Source organism: Cetorhinus maximus, chromosome 18, assembly GCF_964194155.1.
Source record: "Cetorhinus maximus chromosome 18, sCetMax3.hap1.1, whole genome shotgun sequence".
Classification (NCBI taxonomy): Eukaryota; Metazoa; Chordata; class Chondrichthyes; order Lamniformes; family Cetorhinidae; genus Cetorhinus; species Cetorhinus maximus.
The window spans coordinates 23274740-23291651 of NC_135896.1; the positions used below are offsets into that span (position 1 = coordinate 23274740).

Below are 16912 nucleotides of genomic sequence, written 5' to 3' on the forward strand. Positions count from 1 at the left end.
AACCAGTTCATGCCAGTGTTTATTTTTAAAAATTCTTTCACAGGATGTGGGTGTGGCTAGCTAGGCCAGCACTTATTGCCCATCCCTAATTGCCCTTGAGAAGGTTTTAGTGAGCTGCCTTCTTGAACCGCTGAAGTCCATGCTACAAGTTTATGCTTCACTCAAGCCTCCTCCCATTTTTTCTCAGCAAATTCTACAATCAGAACCACCTATTGTGTTCTCCCTCAAATGCTTGTCTAGCTTCCCCTTAAATGCATCTATACTTATTTGCTTCAACCATTCCCTGTGGTAATGAGTTCCACATTCTTATTTCGGGACAGATAACATAGGTAAAACCAGAAAAGAGGACCTGTTTGGGGATTATCAGGAACTAGCAACTAAATTAAAGAACAGGTCCTCAAGGGTTATAATCTCCGGATTACTACCCGAGCCATGTGCAAATTGGCATAGGGACGTGAGAATAAGGGAGGTAAACACATGGCTAAAGGAATGGTGCGGGAAAGTGGGGTTCCATTTCGTGGGGCACTGGCATCAGTATTGGAACAGGAGGGATCTGTACCGTTGGGACAGTCTCCACCTGAACCGATCTGGGACCAATGTTCTAGCGAAAAGGGTAAATAGGGTGGTCAACAGGACTTTAAACTAGAAAGTGGGAGGGAAGGGAAGGGTAAAACTCCAAGAAGTATGACTAATGGGAAACAAAGCAGCAGGTTAGCCTGTGGGGGGATGGATTCAACTTCATGGAAAATTATGAAAATACTGAAAAGAAAGGAGAGCCCAGGAGAGGTTATTAAAGTATCCAGAACACAAAATAGGACAGAGTGTTTGGAAAGGGCTAGGAATCTAATTTCAAGCACATCAGATAAAGGGATGACAATGAGAAAGGGGACGGGAAATACAGGACTGAAGGTGTTGTATCTGAATGCACGCAGTATACGAAATAAGGTAAATGACCTTGTGGCGCAGATTGAAATTGGCAGGAATGATATGGTGGGCATCACGGAGACATGGCTGCAAGGGGATCAGGACTTGGAGCTAAATACCCAAGGATATACATCCTATGGAAAAGATAGGCAGGTTGGCAGAGGGGGTGGAGTTGCTTTGTTAGTAAGAAATGAAATTAAATCGATAGCAAGAAATGACGTAGGGTCAGATGCTGATCTGTGTGGGTAGAGTTGAGGAACCGCAAAGGTAAAAAAACCATAATGGGAGTGATGTACAGGCCTCCGAACAGTAGTCAGGATGTGGGGCACAAGATACACCAGGAGATAGAAAAGGCGTGTAAGAAAGGCAAGGTTACAGTGATCATGGGGGATTTCAATATGCAGGTAGACTGGGAAAATCAGGTTGGTTGTGGATCCCAAGAAAAGGAATTTGTGGAATGTCTACCAGATGGCTTTTTGGAGCAGCTTGTGGTGGAGCCCACTAGGGAACAGGCAATTCTAGATTTAGAGATGTGTAATGAGGCAGAGTTGATAAGGGAGCTTAAGGTGAAGGAACCCTTAGGAGGAAGTGACCATAATATGATAGAATTTACCCTGCAATTTGAGAGGAAAAAAGCTGGAATCAGATGTAACGGTATTACAGTTGAATAAAGGCAACTACAGAGGCATGAGGGAGGAGCTGGCCAGAATTGACTGGGAGATGAGCCTAGCAGGAAAGACAGTGGAACAGCAATTGCAGGAGTTTCTGGGAGTAATTTGGGAGACACAGCAAAAATTCATCCCTAGGAAGAAGAAGCATACTAAAGGGAGGACGAGGCAACCATGGCTGACAAGGGAAGTCAGGGACAGCATAAAAGCTAAGGAGAATGCATACAATGCAGCGAAGAGCAGTGGGAAACCAGGGGATTGGGAAGCCTACAAAGACCAACAGAGGACAACTAAAAAAGAAATAAGGAGGGAGAAGATTAAATATGAGGGTAAACTAGCCAGTAATATAAAAGAAGATTGCAAGAGTTTTTTTAGATATGTAAAGGGTAAGAGAGAGGCAAAAGTGGACTTTGGGCTGCTGGAAAATGACGCTGAAGAAGTAGTAGTGGGGAACAAAGAAATGGCAGAGGAACTGAATAGGTACTTTGCGTCAGTCTTCACGGTGGAAGACACGAGTAACATCCCCAAAGTTCAAGAGAGTCGGGGGGCAGAGGTGAGTATGGTGGCCATTACCAAGGAGAAGGTGCTAGGAAAACTGAAAGGTCTGAAGGTGGATAAATCATCTGGACCAGATGGATTACACCCCAGAGTTCTGAAGGAGATAGCTGAAGAGATAGTGGAGGCGTTAGTGGTGATCTTTCAGGAATCACTGGAGTCAGGGAGGGTCCCAGAGGACTGGAAAATCGCTACTGTAACCCACCTGTTTAAGAAGGGAGTGAGGTAAAAGAAGGGAAATTACAGGCCGATTAGCCTGACCTCGGTCATTGGTAAGATTTTCGAGTCCATTATTAAGGATGAGATTTCAGAATACTTGGAAGTGCATGGTAAAATAGGGCAAAGTCAGCATGGTTTCATCAAGGGGAGGTCATGCCTGACAAATCTGTTAGAATTCTTTGAGGAGGTAACGAGTAGGTTAGACAAAGGAGAGCCAATAGATGTTATTTACTTGGACTTCCAGAAGGCCTTAGACAAGGTGCTGCACAGGAGGCTGCTCAGTAAGATAAGAGCCCATCGTGTTAGAGGCAAGGTACTAGCATGGATAGAAGATTGGCTGTCTGGCAGGAGGCAGAGAGTGGGGATAAGAGGGTCCTTCTCAGGATGGCAGCCAGTGACTAGTGGAGTTCCGAAGGGGTCAGTGTTGGGACCACAACTTTTCACTTTATATATTAATGATCTATTGAAGGAACTGAGGGCATCCTGGCTAAGTTTGCAGATGATACAAAGATAGGTGGAGGGACAGGTAGTATTGAGGAGAGGGGAGGCTGCAGAAGGATTTGGACAGGTTAGGAGAATGGGCAAAGAAGTGGCAGATGGAATACAACGTGGGGAAGTGTGAGGTCATGCACTTTGGTAGGAAGAATAAAGGCTTAGACTATTTTCTAAATGGGGAGAGAATTCAGAAATCTGGAGTGCAAAGGGACTTAGGAGTCCTAGTCCAGGATTCTCTTAAGGTTAACTTGCAGGTTGAGTTGGTAGTTAGGAAGGCAAATGCAATGTTGGCATTTATTTCGAGAGGACTAGAATATAAAAGCAGGGATGTGCTGCTGAGGCTTTATAAGGCTCTGGTCAGACCACATTTCGAATATTGTGAGCAATTTTGGGCCCCGTTTCTCAGGAAGGATGTTCTGGCCCTGGAGAGGTTCCAGAGGAGGTTCACGAGAACGATCCCAGGAATGAAAAGCTTAACATATGAGGAACGTTTGAGGACTCTGGGTCTATACTTGATGGAGTTTAAAAGGATGAGGGGGGATCTGATTGAAACTTACAGAATACTGAAAGGCCTGGATAGAGTGGACGTGGGGAAGATGTTTCCATTAGTAGAAGAGACTAGGACCCAAGGGCACAGCCTCAGAGTAAAGGGAAGACCTTTTAGAACAGAGATGAGGAGAAACTTCTTTAGCCAGAGAGTGGTGAATCTATGGAATTCATTGCCACAGAAGGCTGTGGAGGCCAGGTCATTGAGTGTATTTAAGACCGAGATAGATAGGTTCTTGATTGGTAAGGGGATCAAAGGTTACAGGGAGAAGGTGGGAGAATGGGGTTGAGAAACTTATCAGCCATGATTGAATGGCAGAGCAGACTCGATGGGCCGAATGGCCTAATTTCTGCTCCTATGTCTTATGGTCTTGCCACTCTTGACTTCAGACAGAAGAAATGCATTCCTCATCCCATTTCAGATTTTAGAACATGGATAAACACTTTCAAGCAGAATTATTCTGGCAAAATAAGAGTATTAAAAAGTAACCATTATTTTGATGCTGAACTCGTGGAGCATTCCAAAATTAGAGAACAGTGTGATATGTCGATGATATTTACTGTTTGAATTTTTATGAAGCAATGACTCTATACCTCTACTAAAAAAGGTTTACATATTGAGCAGGACATGTATGATCACACCACATTGTGAACAAATTATGTTAAAAAAATGCACAAAGAGAACATATAAATAGCTTACTGAAAACATATGGCACAGTTGCCATGGTATCCGTGATGTGGGTAGATAAGGGAAGTAGAGGAACATAAATAGAGTACTGCACAGAATAGGAAGCACGTCACAAAAACGTGAAAATGTAGAGGAAATCAAATAGTAACAAAAACTTGTATCTATATGTAGTAAGATATAAAGGAACATAAAAAATGAAGGGCAAGAGGACACAGTGAAAGACATGAAGAGAGCACACTGAAAAAGAACTCTTCGGTGTCTCTCTGAGATTAACCTGAGTAGTCCCTTCAATATCTCCTTGAAGCCATTGCCATTAATACCAAATAGATGAAGACATTGATTGAAATGGATTCAACCAGTAGGAATTGTTTTTGAGACAGTTGTAGAAGGCACTGAACAATGGCAGAGCAGGATTATGGCAGGTTTGTGAGACGTCCACTGAGTAGGGAAAAGGAAGAGAAGGTTCTGTTCTTTAGAGTGTGAGCAGTTTCACATACAACATAAAGATCAGAACACAAACTGCATTAAAGTAAAATAAATAGAGACTGTAAAAGAATGGTAGTATCCACTCCAGTCCTCATTAGGTGGAAGCTTCCATCGGATGAATGATTACTTTGGGATGCATTGCAAAGATAACCATGCTCATGAATGCAAGCAACAACCAAATCGTGGTCTGGCACCAAAGAGGTTGCTCACGTTATGACCGGTCCATGGGCAAGGTTCCCCCAATTTGTGATGACCCCAGGCAAGGTACCCCAAATTGTTATGCTCCCGGGTGAGGAGGGGTGAACAGGCTCCCTTTCTTTATTCAAACCCCTCGGTTGGTTGCAACAAGGTTATTTTAAAAAGGATCCCTTCCCTTGTGGATACTTTTTCCCTGTCCAAATGTATTTATGTTTTAAAAGGAGCCAATTTAACCAGGCTTTCTTGAGTCAAAGAAAGAGTGAGTTTATTAGTTACTAAAACATGAGAAAAAAATAATAAAAACACAACACACATACAAAAGATTAGAAATGAGAAGTGAGTCCAGAAATAAAGGGTAAAAAATAATAAACAAATCAGACTTTGGCTTGTCCGTGAGAAGTAGATGGTGAAACGTTGCAGCCATTAAGTTGGGTGATTCTGGTAGAGCTGACTTTGGCAGCTGAGCAGTGGGTTTGGAGATTCTTGGTTCTGCAGGTTAGCTGAAAGGAGTTGTCCTGTTTCTTTTTCAACTGTGGCTTTGCTGACTTGTGACATGTCTCCAGCAATCAGAGAGAGAGGACTTTATTTTACCTGCAAGCTCAGGCTGCCTAGTTGGTGTACTTCAGCTGTGACCTTCACAGCACATCCTTGTTTACTAGGCCTGGAACACCAAACCTTGCACACAGAGACCAGGGTTGCAGTTGGCTTTTTAACCCCTTTTCTTGTGTATTCCTGGAAGGGAACAACAAACATGTCTTTTGCCCAGAAACTGCTCTCTTTCAAGGCAGTTCATGTCCACAGTCTGGGATATATCTCACAGGAGATGGTTTCTGCTGAGATGGTAATCAGACTTCATTATCTCCATAACCACAGGAGATTACAGTTCAGTTTTTGCACTGCATCTTTTCCTTTGAAGTGTCTCTGTCTGAAGTAGGCCTTGACACCATTTTAGGTGCGACATTCGTTTTTATGGACTAGTTGGTCAAGTGTAATCTACTTAGGAATTTTCCAGCAAGTGGTTACTTTACAGTCTCAGCCAGCTTTGCTAGTATGTCCTTTTTTTAAAAACACCTCTTACTTATAAGTTCAATATGTCCGTAAGTAATTTGTGATCCGTGATCATGACACTCTCTATGTGCAAGTTTGGAACTATGCGCTGTTGTGAATGCGGGAAAGAATAATGCTGTAATAAATGATTATTGAAGAGTTCCCTAAAACACAGGGGTCTCTGCGATTGCATGGGAATAGGCCTACAGCCATGCCTGCATGAATTGTTTTACTTTTATGTAGAAGTGTAATGTGTGGAGCCCATTTGTTGATATTGTGCTGTTCTGTATTATATAATGTTTTGAGAAGTGATCCTATGGAAATTTCTACACAGCAAACTCTTCAAATATTCTACATAATAGTATAGGCAATAGAGATAATTAAAATGTTAGTTGAAATCAAGATGTGTCAAAGGAATGTCACTTAAATGCATAAATAGCTTGGTTACTAGTTCTGCACAATGAGACATGAGACATCATGCCAGAAATTGTTATATACTATAATATTTAATTCCAAAAATATTAGGAGTTAATAGGTCAAAAGGTAAGAAGAGGTTGTACAAAGTACTGGACAGATAAAAATTTCATCCAACTATGGTTAACAAAGTTAACCAGGGAAGCTGTGTCTTTGATCTCATCTTTCCAATTGTGTACAGTGGACTGTTAAGAAGAGATCAGTGCATTGTAGTTATTAACTAAATCTAATGTTGGGTTAAAATGTAACAACTGATAAAATTTATATATGAAGTGCCTACAATTCACTGTAGCATGATGATAGACATTAACATCTTTGTTAGATAGCATCCCAGTTAACTAAAACAGAACTTTAGAAAGAAAAGCAGGAAACTGAGGGATCTGATTAACTTTAAATTTAAGTTGCAGTGTCCCATCCTTAAAAAATCTGTAATTCATTCAAGACAATCGCCATTTGACAAGATAATTATACATCATTGATCTGTAGTGAAACTAAAGGGAATAATGAGGTTGGTGTTTGTGTTTTGCTCTAGTGATCTAGTAGTGCTGAACAAATTAGTTTAACTGATTTAAAATAACTTTATCAAACATAAAAGTGAGATGCACTGCCAGTGTAATTAATGTGTGTGTGGGGAAAAGTACTTACACTCATAGCTAATACAGTAGTTAATTCTGGCACAAGAGATTCCCAGGGTATCCGTCAACCACATTATTCTTGCGGAAGCTGGAGGAACACTCATGCCCCTCCTGGCCCCATAAAAGTAATTTTAGACTTAACTGGATGAAGCTCTTTTGCGGTTTCTCCAAGTATTACTGAGCAAAATATCTACAACAGATGATCTGCTCAGAATTGGCAGTTAAAATGGCATTGAGATCCTAGGTAGGTCATAAGATCCTGCTTAGCATAGATTAAGGAAGCCCTTGTTCGATTCATGTGGATGCCCTGACCAGCCAGCAAAAAGCCCTGGTAATTAAGCCCTGGAAGAGTAAATAGACCACTTTCCATTTTAACTCCATTGCAGTCCAGTTTCCATTAGCCAGTGAAAGTTCCTGCCTAATCCATATTCTTCTGACAAACAGTTTGGAAATATTCTTACAAACCATTCCAAAAGACAAAAACTACATCATGTTTCTATCATTTGTAAACTAAAGCAATATAGAAAGTTGTTTTAATTTTGAATAGCTAATGAATGTACTTTGCTATAGGAAACATGCATAATGAAAGGTTCATGAATGGAGTGAATAGCTTTGGTCTGAATTGAACAAATTGCTCCAGGTATGACCTATTGGGGTTTATTTATCAGGAACACAAGAATAGTGCACCTGACATTGTGGTCACAACGGACTTGAGAACTAACTACCATCAACTCAAACAATGTTTTATAGGATTATCAAGAATTTTACACATTGTTCCATTGTGCACACCATACCTATCATTCCACAGATATCTTGCCAAGTTCCGCAGGTAACTCAATTGTAAACCTTGCGACTGTCACTGACTGCTTTACAGAGCTGCATTCTTCAGCCTCGCAAGAGTGTTTTTGCCTAATTTTAACTTCATTAAGTTCTTTTGAAAGGCAGCAGAAAGGTTTAATAATTTTGTCATATTTCAAATTGTTCAAAGAGTTAATCATTGGAATTGTTGATATGCCAGCTGGCTTAACACGTTAATGTGGTCAAATAATGCAACAGCACATCTCAACTCAAAGGGGAAGAAATGGATTGTGAAGGTTACCTGATAGTTTATCTATTATATGTTGCCAGGTTCTTCATACAAGGCTGAAAGCTACTTGCGTATTAAATTTATTCAACATATTCTAACTTGAACTGAGCAGTGAGTTTTGTCTGTTTCAACGCAAGTTGTTTTCCCCTTAATCTTCCTTGGAAAAGTCAAACTTGTTTTCTGGGCCTACAATAGAAAATGCAAATGGAACATTTCTATGGAATCTGAGCTTATGTTCAGCTTGGCTCACTAGATCTTTTATATTTTTGTATATAGGGGTTGATAATTTTCTTCCAGGGTAGTGCTAATGAGACTGCCAGTCTTTGAGTGTTGCCACGCAGCACAGTGAGCTGAGCTTAAACATTAATATGAGATACACTCATTTACATATTTTTAAAAATTCATTCATGGAATGTGGGCTTCGCTGGCTGGGCCAGCATTTATTGCCCATCCCTAGTTGCCCTATATTATATATACACTGTGTGCTCCAATGTCAAGGCGCAGGTTACCCATCACAGACAGTTTAGTCATCCTTAAAGATTTCATGTCCATTTTGGAGCTGATAGCTACCTTCTATTCAAGCGAAACAGAAGAGCAGTCTGAAACTTGGATGGAAATGGTTGGAAGCATAAACGCTGTCTAACATGCACCAAAACTGGGAGTAGATGAGAAAGAAGGTTGCCATGGCAAGTCCACATATAGCTTAACAGTGTAATTTTGCCTTACAAAGGATATTAAGAACATTTCACTGTCAGCTTGATGGAGCATTACAGAGGGAGAATGTACAGTACCTTGGCAACTGTTTATGTACTTTCAAAAAGCACAGATAGTTTTACCAGAACATTCTATTTTGCTGCAATGCCAAGGCATACACACTGTGGCCCATTAAATGTGGGCAAGCAACAAACATCATGCACACTATCAATATACTCTGTATGTTCACAGACTTATGGCTACTAAGCTGGGAACTTGCATGAAACATGTCTCCCACATTCCTTATTCCAAACTATTTCCTTGCAGGTAAAGGTCAAACATACCAGACAGCAGCATGTGCAGACTCAAGCAAGGAATTACCATGTCTAAGAATCTAGTCTCCCAATGAGGAGGGAGAGCCTTGGAGATATTCTGCACTTAAAGATAGTAATATGTTAACACACTTCTACTTATCTTCTCTTTCATGTTGGCTGGCTGTTTGAACATAATAGTCTACAATAAAACTACTAATCTCTTACAATGTAAACTAGATACTCTTCCATTTGCCTCATAGCCTTTATATGGTCAAAACTCATACTTTCCCTTTTTATTTTTCTAGTTTCAATATAAAGACAATATACCTAGGTGCAAAATTATCAGTTCTACGTTTTCAGAAATGTAATCTATGTATTGACATGCACATTTCAAAGATGTATTATAAACTCTCTAGTACTTGAGCATCGCGATGCTATTTAGCGCAATAGTTTTTGACATAGTAATAAATAAAGAACTTCAATGTGGAATCCCTGAAAGAACATGATGATACACTAATTAATGGCACTGTACCTAGGATCTGTTTCATATAATCCAAGATTGATGAGTCTAATGCCACAAGTATACAAACAACAAAGTCATTCCATACTTGTCTGCAGCAACAAAATATTTATGATGTTAAACTAACCACATTTTAACTCTGTTAGGTGTGGAATTTATCATTTATTATAAATTAAAATATTTTGTTTTTGTTCATAGTTTATGACCCACTAATAATTCTCAACAATCTTACTGTCAAAACCTCATCCAGATAAATTCCTTAATGAACAGTTAAGTGGCAGGTTCAATTTAATGGGAAGTGTGAGGCATCAGCTTTGGAAGCACAAATCAGGAATGGAAGTACACATTTATTGGAAAGACACTGAAGGACATGGATTAACAGAGCCAGGGGTTCAAATGCATCATTTCCTCAGTGCATGTACAGGAGGATAAATTCATTAAAAAAAACCAGCATTTTTAGTTTTATAAATAGGGGCAAAAAAGGCAAGAATAAAAAAGTAATGTTAAATTGGTTAGCAAAAACAATCGTTAGGCCTTAGCCTAGACTACTATATGAAGTTTTGGGACATTAAAACCATAGGAATGAATACAGCACAGATTTACTAAGATGTTGCCAGGGATAGGAAACTATGCTTAAGAGGAGAGACTTAAGATGCTGGAATTATTTCTGCTGAGTCTAAAGTGAGATTTAATAAAGGTTTATTTTTAAATCATGAAGGGTTTTCATAAGGTGAATATGAAAAATTTATATCCCCTGTCTGGGAGTTAGTGATTTAATGGTTCATTTAGTTAAAATGTCACAGAATGAGGAGAGAGGTTGGGATAAATTTCTTTATGTAGGATTATGGAATGCTTTGTAGCAGAGTTGTTAAGGCAGACCATTGTACTTTATAAGGTAAAGCAGAAGCAAGAGGCTAATGGTGAGAGAGCAGGACACTGGGATTGGTTGCAGATTGCTGAAGCAAAGATCCAGCATAAATACAATGGGTTAAATGTTTTCCACCTGTGCTGTAAATTTATATAGTTTTCTGGATTGTTAATCACAAATTTGTCTGACATAATTAAAAGAAAATTTCATTCTCATGAGCTCCTTCTACACTAAGAGCTGTGATTTTTTTTTATTCATTTACCAAATGTGGGCATCGCTGGCTAGGCCAGCATTTATTGCCCATCCCTAATTGCGAGGGTCATCACCTTGAGAAGGTGATGGTAAACTGCCTTCTTGAACCGCTGCAGTCCATGTGGTGTAGGTACACCCACAGTGCTGTTAAGGAGGGAGCTCCAGGGTTTTGACCCAGCAACAGTGAAGGAACGGCGAAATGGTTCCAAGTCAGGATGGTGAGTGACTTGGGGAACTTCCAGGTGGTGGTGTTCCCATATATCTGCTGCTCTTGTTCTTCTAGATGGTAGTAGTTATGGGTTTGAAAGGTGTTGCCCAAGGAGTCTTGGTGAGTTTCTGAGTGCATCTTGTAGATAGTACATACTGCTGCCACTGTTCGTTCATGGTGGAAGAGACTGAATGTTTGGAAGGGATGCCAATCAAGCAGGCTGCTTTGTCCTGGATGGTGTCAAGCTTCTTGAGTGTTGTTGGACCTGCACTCATCCAGGCAAGTGGAAAGTATTCCATCACACTCCTGACTTATGTCTTGTAGGTGGTGGACAGGTTTTGGTGAGTCAGGAAGTGAGTTACTCACCACAGGATTCCTAGCCTCTGACCTGCTCTTGTAGCCACAGTATTTATATGGCTAGTCCAGTTCAGTTTATGGCTAATGGTAACCCCCAGGATATTGAAAATGGGGGAATTCAGCGATGGTAATGCCATTGAATGTTAAGAGGTGATGGTTAGATTCTCTCTTGTTGATGGTCATTGCCTGGCACTTGTGTGGCATAAATGTTACTTGCCACTTGTCAGCTCAAGTCTGGATATTGTCCAGGTCTTGCTGCATTTGGACAAGGACAGCTTCAGTGTCTAAAGAGTCGCGAATGATGCTGAACATTGTGCAATCATCAGCGAACATCCCCACTTCTAACTTTATGATGGAAGGAAGGTCATTCATGAAGCAGCTGAAGATGGTTGGGCCGAGGACACTACCCTGAGGAACTCCTGCTGTGATGTCCTGGAACTGAGATGATTGACCTCCAACAACCACAACCATCTTCCTTTGTGCTAGGTATGACTTTGCCGATGATAAAAAGGAAATGCTGGGCATATGTTAACCACTTTGCATCAGTATTTAAAGTTGAGGAAGAGGATAGCATGCCAAACATCGCAGGAAGCTAACTTTCAATTGGAGATGGGGACTCACAATAATTAACATAAGCAAATTAACACTAATGAAGAAAATTATGCCACTAAAGAGCAGCAAATTTCTAGGGCCAGTTGTTGCTCATCCTCGGATTTTCAAGGAAGTATGTGAGAAATTTGGTGGTGCCGGAACTATAATCTTCCAAAGGTCTTTCACTTCAGAAACCATCCCTTTGGACTGGAAAATTGCACCTGTTATTCCCCTGTTTAAGCAAGATATGGGAAAGAAACCAGAGAATTTTAGACCAGGTCAAATAGCATCTGTTGTCAGGAAATTACTAGTGTCTATAATTAAGCTGTTGAACACCTTGGGCAGAATTTTCCCCCTATTGTGGGGGAAGTTCAGGAGCGGGGGTGTGCAGGCGCACCTCTGATCGGCGCCCCCAATTGAGGGCGCGCCACCATTTTATGTGGGCGGGCCAATTAAGGTCCGCCCAGCATGATGTCCACCAGGAAGCGCCATGCCCTCCCTGTGCAGGCGGTGTGGGGGGGGTGGATTCTGTGCATGCACACAAAAAAGTGCATTCATCTCCCTGAGGCTAAGTGCTGCCTCAGGGAGATCGGCTTCAAATTAAAAAATGTTAAAAATAGAAAAATAAAATTTCCCTGACATATCCCCTCATGTGACACTGTCACATGAGTTGGGACATATCCATCACTTTTAGTTAAACTTCTATTAAATTTTCAAAAACCTACATGCAACTTCATCCCGCCCGTGGATGAGGTTTCATGCTTTCTCTGAAGCCCGCCAGGGCTCCCGGCCTGCCCGCCAACCTTAAGGTTGGATGGACAGGTCCATTAATGATCTAAATTACTTTTTCAATGGCCTCAATTGGCCGTTGACAGGTCGGCAGGCGCACAGCTGATTTGCCTGCGCCCCCGCCGACCTGAAAATTGAAATGATACAGGGTGATGTCGGGAGTTCCACCCAACATCATCCCGCGTCATTTTATGCGTTGGCATGTGGGGGGACCAGGAAATCCTGCCCCTTGAGAATTTTCAGCTGATGTGAGCAAGCCAGTAGAGATCATGGTCATGTCTATGGATGTTATTTAAATAGACTTCTGGTAAGCATTCATGCAGTCCCTCATTAGAGACTGCTAGATAACATTGAAGCTCAAAAAATTGAGGCAAATTAATGGCATCTTTAGGAAATTAGCTGAATGGCAGGAAGCAGAGAACAGGGATAATGGGCAGACACGTCAGCATGTACCTGTGGTTTCCCACTCTTGTTGGGGCCTCAACTATTCATTATATATATTATTAACTTACTGATGACAAGATAGGATGTCACATATCCAAGATTGCTAATGGCACAATAATATGTGGCATTGTAAGCAGCGTAGGTAGAAACCTAAAATTACAAAGCAGTAATAATAGACTAAGTGAATGGATAAAACTGTGCCAAATGTATTTCAACAGAGTCAAGTGTGAGATCATCCACTTGGAAACTAAAAAATAGAACAAGATACTTTCTAAACAATGGCCAGAAAATTCCCCCCCGTTGGGGGGATTGTGCGGGGGCGGGCAGGGGCTGGGGGCCGTGCCACCATTTTACGTGGGCGGGCCAATTAAGTCCTGCCCATCGTGACACACGCCCGGAAGTGCTGTGTCCGGGCAGGGGGGGGGATTCCCGAAGTGGTTCCCTGCACTCTTTCACGCGCGAAAGAGCGCAGAGATCTCCCTGAGGCACAGAGGTACCTCAGGGAGATTTGTTTCAGTCTTAAAACTTTTAAATAAAGGATTTTTAAACTTTTAAAACATGTCCCCTCATGTGACACTATCACATGAGCTGGGAACATATCAAAGAACAAACGTATAAATTTTTATTAGATTTTAAAAGAGTTCATGAAACCTCATCCCGCGCATGGATGAGGTTTCATGAAAAATGTGAAGGCCGCCTGGGCTCTTCGCCTGCCCGCCAGCCTTTAGGTTTGATGGGCAGCTCATTAAATTGAATTCATTCGTTTTTGACAGGCCTTAATAGGCCTTTGACAGTTTGGCGGGCACGCAGCTGACTCGGCTGTGCACTCACCGAACTTACAATCTAAAGGATGCGCATTGTTGTTGGGACGCCCGCCCGAAGTCACCGCGCGTCATTTTATGCGTTGGTGAGCGGGGGAGCGATGGGAAAATGCTGCCCAATGAAAAGCTGGAAACTGGTGCACTAAAGAATTTTTAAAAATTAATTCCTGGAACACAAGAGTGACTGACAAGGCCAATTTAATTACCCATCCCTAATTGCCCTTGAGGTGGTGGTGAGTCACCCTGAACCATTGCAGTCCATGTTGTGTAGGTACACCCACAGTGCTATTTACAGAGGGAGTTCCAGGATTTTGACTCCACAACAGTGAAGGAATGGCAATATACTTCCAAATCAGTACGCTGTGTAGCTTCGAGGGGAGCTTGCAGGTAGTGGTGTTCCCATGCATCTGCTGCCTTTGTCCTTCAAGGTAGTAGAGGTCATAGGTTTAGGATGTTGATGGTGGGGAACTCAGCAATGATGATGTAATTAAATGTCAAGGGGAGATGGCTAGATTCTCTCTTGTTAGAAATGCTCATTGGTTGGCATGAATGGTGTTAATGACACTACTTCAATATTTGAGGAGTTGCAAATGTTACTGAACAGTGTGCAATCAAAACATCCTCACTTCTGACCTTATGATGGAGGGCGAAGATCATTGATGAAGCAGGCAAAGATTGTTGGGCCTAGGTTACCACCCAGAGAAACTCCTCCAGCGATGTCCTAGAGCTGAGATAATTGGCTTTCAACAACAGCAACCATCTTTTTTGTGCTAGGTATAATTCCAACCAGTGGAGAGGTTTTTGCCCTTATTCTCGTTGCCTTCAATTTTGCTAGGATTATTTGATGCCACACTCAGTCAAATGCTGCCTTTAATTCAAGGGCAGTCACTTTCACCTTGCCTCTGGAGTTTAGCTCTTTTATCCATGTTTGGACCAAGGCTGTAATGAAATCTGAAGCCGAGTAGCTTGATGGAACCCACACTGAGCACTGGTGAGCAGGTTGTTGCTGAGTAAGCGCCGCTTGATAGCACAGGTTGATGACATTCCCTATCACTTTGCTGATGATTGAAGTAGACTGTTGGGACAACAACTGGTAATCAACCAGGTAGCATTTGTTCTCCTTTTTCTGCAGAGTACATATCTGGGCAATTTCCCACATTGTCAGGTAAGTGCCTGTGTTGTAAGTGTACTGGAAAAGTTTAGTTAAGGACATGGCTAATTCTGGAACACAAGTCTCCAGTATTACAACTGGGGTTTACTACTACTTAGGTCTGAAATGTCAAGGACAGTTACAAAAAATAATTTAAAAATTCAAATGGAATGCTAATCTTTATGTCAAGACAATAGAATACAAGGGTTTAGAAGTCATACTACAGCTATAAGTATATATGGAGTACGTGTTCACTTCTAGGGGGGCACCATGCTTTTGGAAGGATGGTTGGCTTTGGTGGGATTGCAATGTATATTTTTTTTAGAATGATGCCTAGCTCAAAGGGTTAAATTACAAGAAGCAATTATGTAAACTAGGGTTGTATTGCCTAGAATTTGGAAGATCAAAGGCTAATTTGAATGCAGTTGGCAAGATATTGCCAGCATGGATATGAAGGGCCAAATGGCCCACTTCTCTGCTGTAAATATTTCTATGTTTCTATCTTTCCATACTGAGATAGGGTAGTGGGAAAAAGTAATTCTGCTTGTTAGGGAATCTAGCACTAGGGGACAGAGCCTAAAGGTTAGAGCCATGATTTTCGGGAGTGCAGTTAGTAAAGACTTCCATGTACAAAGGGTGGTAGATGTTTGGAACTCTCTCCCACCAATAGTAGTTGATACTAGATCAATTGTTAACTTTAAATCTGAGACTGATGGATTTTTTGGTTAACCAAAAGTATTATTGGATATGGGACAAAGGTACACGTGGCAGAATTTTCCCTGCGGTTTTTAAACCCCACCATCAGGCTCAAATGGGGGTCAGAAGCCCACACAGTGTGGGGAACAGTCATTCAATGTGCTTTTCCCAGGAGTGGCTGATCAATGGCCAGAGGGCAGGTGCACTGTCCAGTTAAGGGTACTGGGCAGGATCCCAAACCTGAAGGCCCTGAGGCCTTCCGGCTTGAAAGCAACAGCAGGATGTCACAGCAAGTGAGAGGGAGGCACTTCAAAACAGAGAAGATCTCGCTCCAACTTTTTAAAAACTTAATGAAAGAAATGGCTTTTTCAGCCAGGCCACCGTTTTGGGGGTGGAGCAGAGAGGGGACGGCAGCCCTCCACAAGACGGCCAATGGTTGCTGCTGCCCCAAAGCCTGCCTGTCCTATCCCCCCAATCTGCCGCTGGGAATCTACCTCCAGGAGCTAAACTTCTCGAAATGTTTACTTCTGAATCTTATGTATAAAAGTTAGGTTTACTTTTGCTTTACTGCCTAAAATAAGATGTCACAGCAGTGAAAAATTAAGGTTAATTAGACAGGGATGCCTGCTGCCCGCTCCTGACAGGACTATGGTGAATCTTATTTACTGCTGCAAATATCTGGGCCACTTGTACTTTATCCACCTCCTACATGTAGGTGATTGGAGTTGGCCCTGAGAATGCAGTCAGATTCCCTCTGCTTCTGTCATACAACATTTATATGATGCCTTTAACCTAATAAAATGTCCCGCTTCACAAGACCACAATCAGACAAAACAGCAAATTCCCTCTTGAAACAAGGATGTTAAAGATATTCATCGAGCCTTAGTGTTTGTAGGTTTTAGTCTGTTCTTTTGGTTAGTTATAATTTTGCCGGAATTTGCAAACGAGATCTTGATCTGTGGCTTCAGCTGGTTAGTTTCTCCTGGTTTGCCCTGAATTTGGTCTGAGCTGCCAGTAAAAGCTGATGCAGAGTCAGTTTGTACTGCCATTTGTACAATATCTTTCTTTTCCATGATGTATTCCTATTGATAAGAACAGAAGAAGAAATTAGTTTTAACAAGCAAGCTTCCAAGTCTATTATTTCTTTCAACTGCAAGTGTTGAAATTAATGATAAATATCCCAATAT

The 16912-nt window shown here is 41.5% G+C and overlaps 1 protein-coding gene across 4 annotated transcripts in view; it reads right to left on the bottom strand.

The window, feature by feature from the left end:
- Positions 1-13808: 13808 nt before the first annotated feature.
- Positions 13809-16912, bottom strand: part of ccdc197 (coiled-coil domain containing 197) — a 62574-nt gene continuing 59470 nt past the window's right edge. For all 4 annotated transcript variants that reach the window (XM_078562203.1, XM_078562202.1, XM_078562204.1 and 1 more), the window contains one exon: positions 13809-16807. In XM_078562203.1, the coding sequence (XP_078418329.1) occupies positions 16598-16807 (210 nt within the window). In that variant the 3' untranslated portion in view covers positions 13809-16597. The remainder of the gene's footprint in view (positions 16808-16912) is intronic.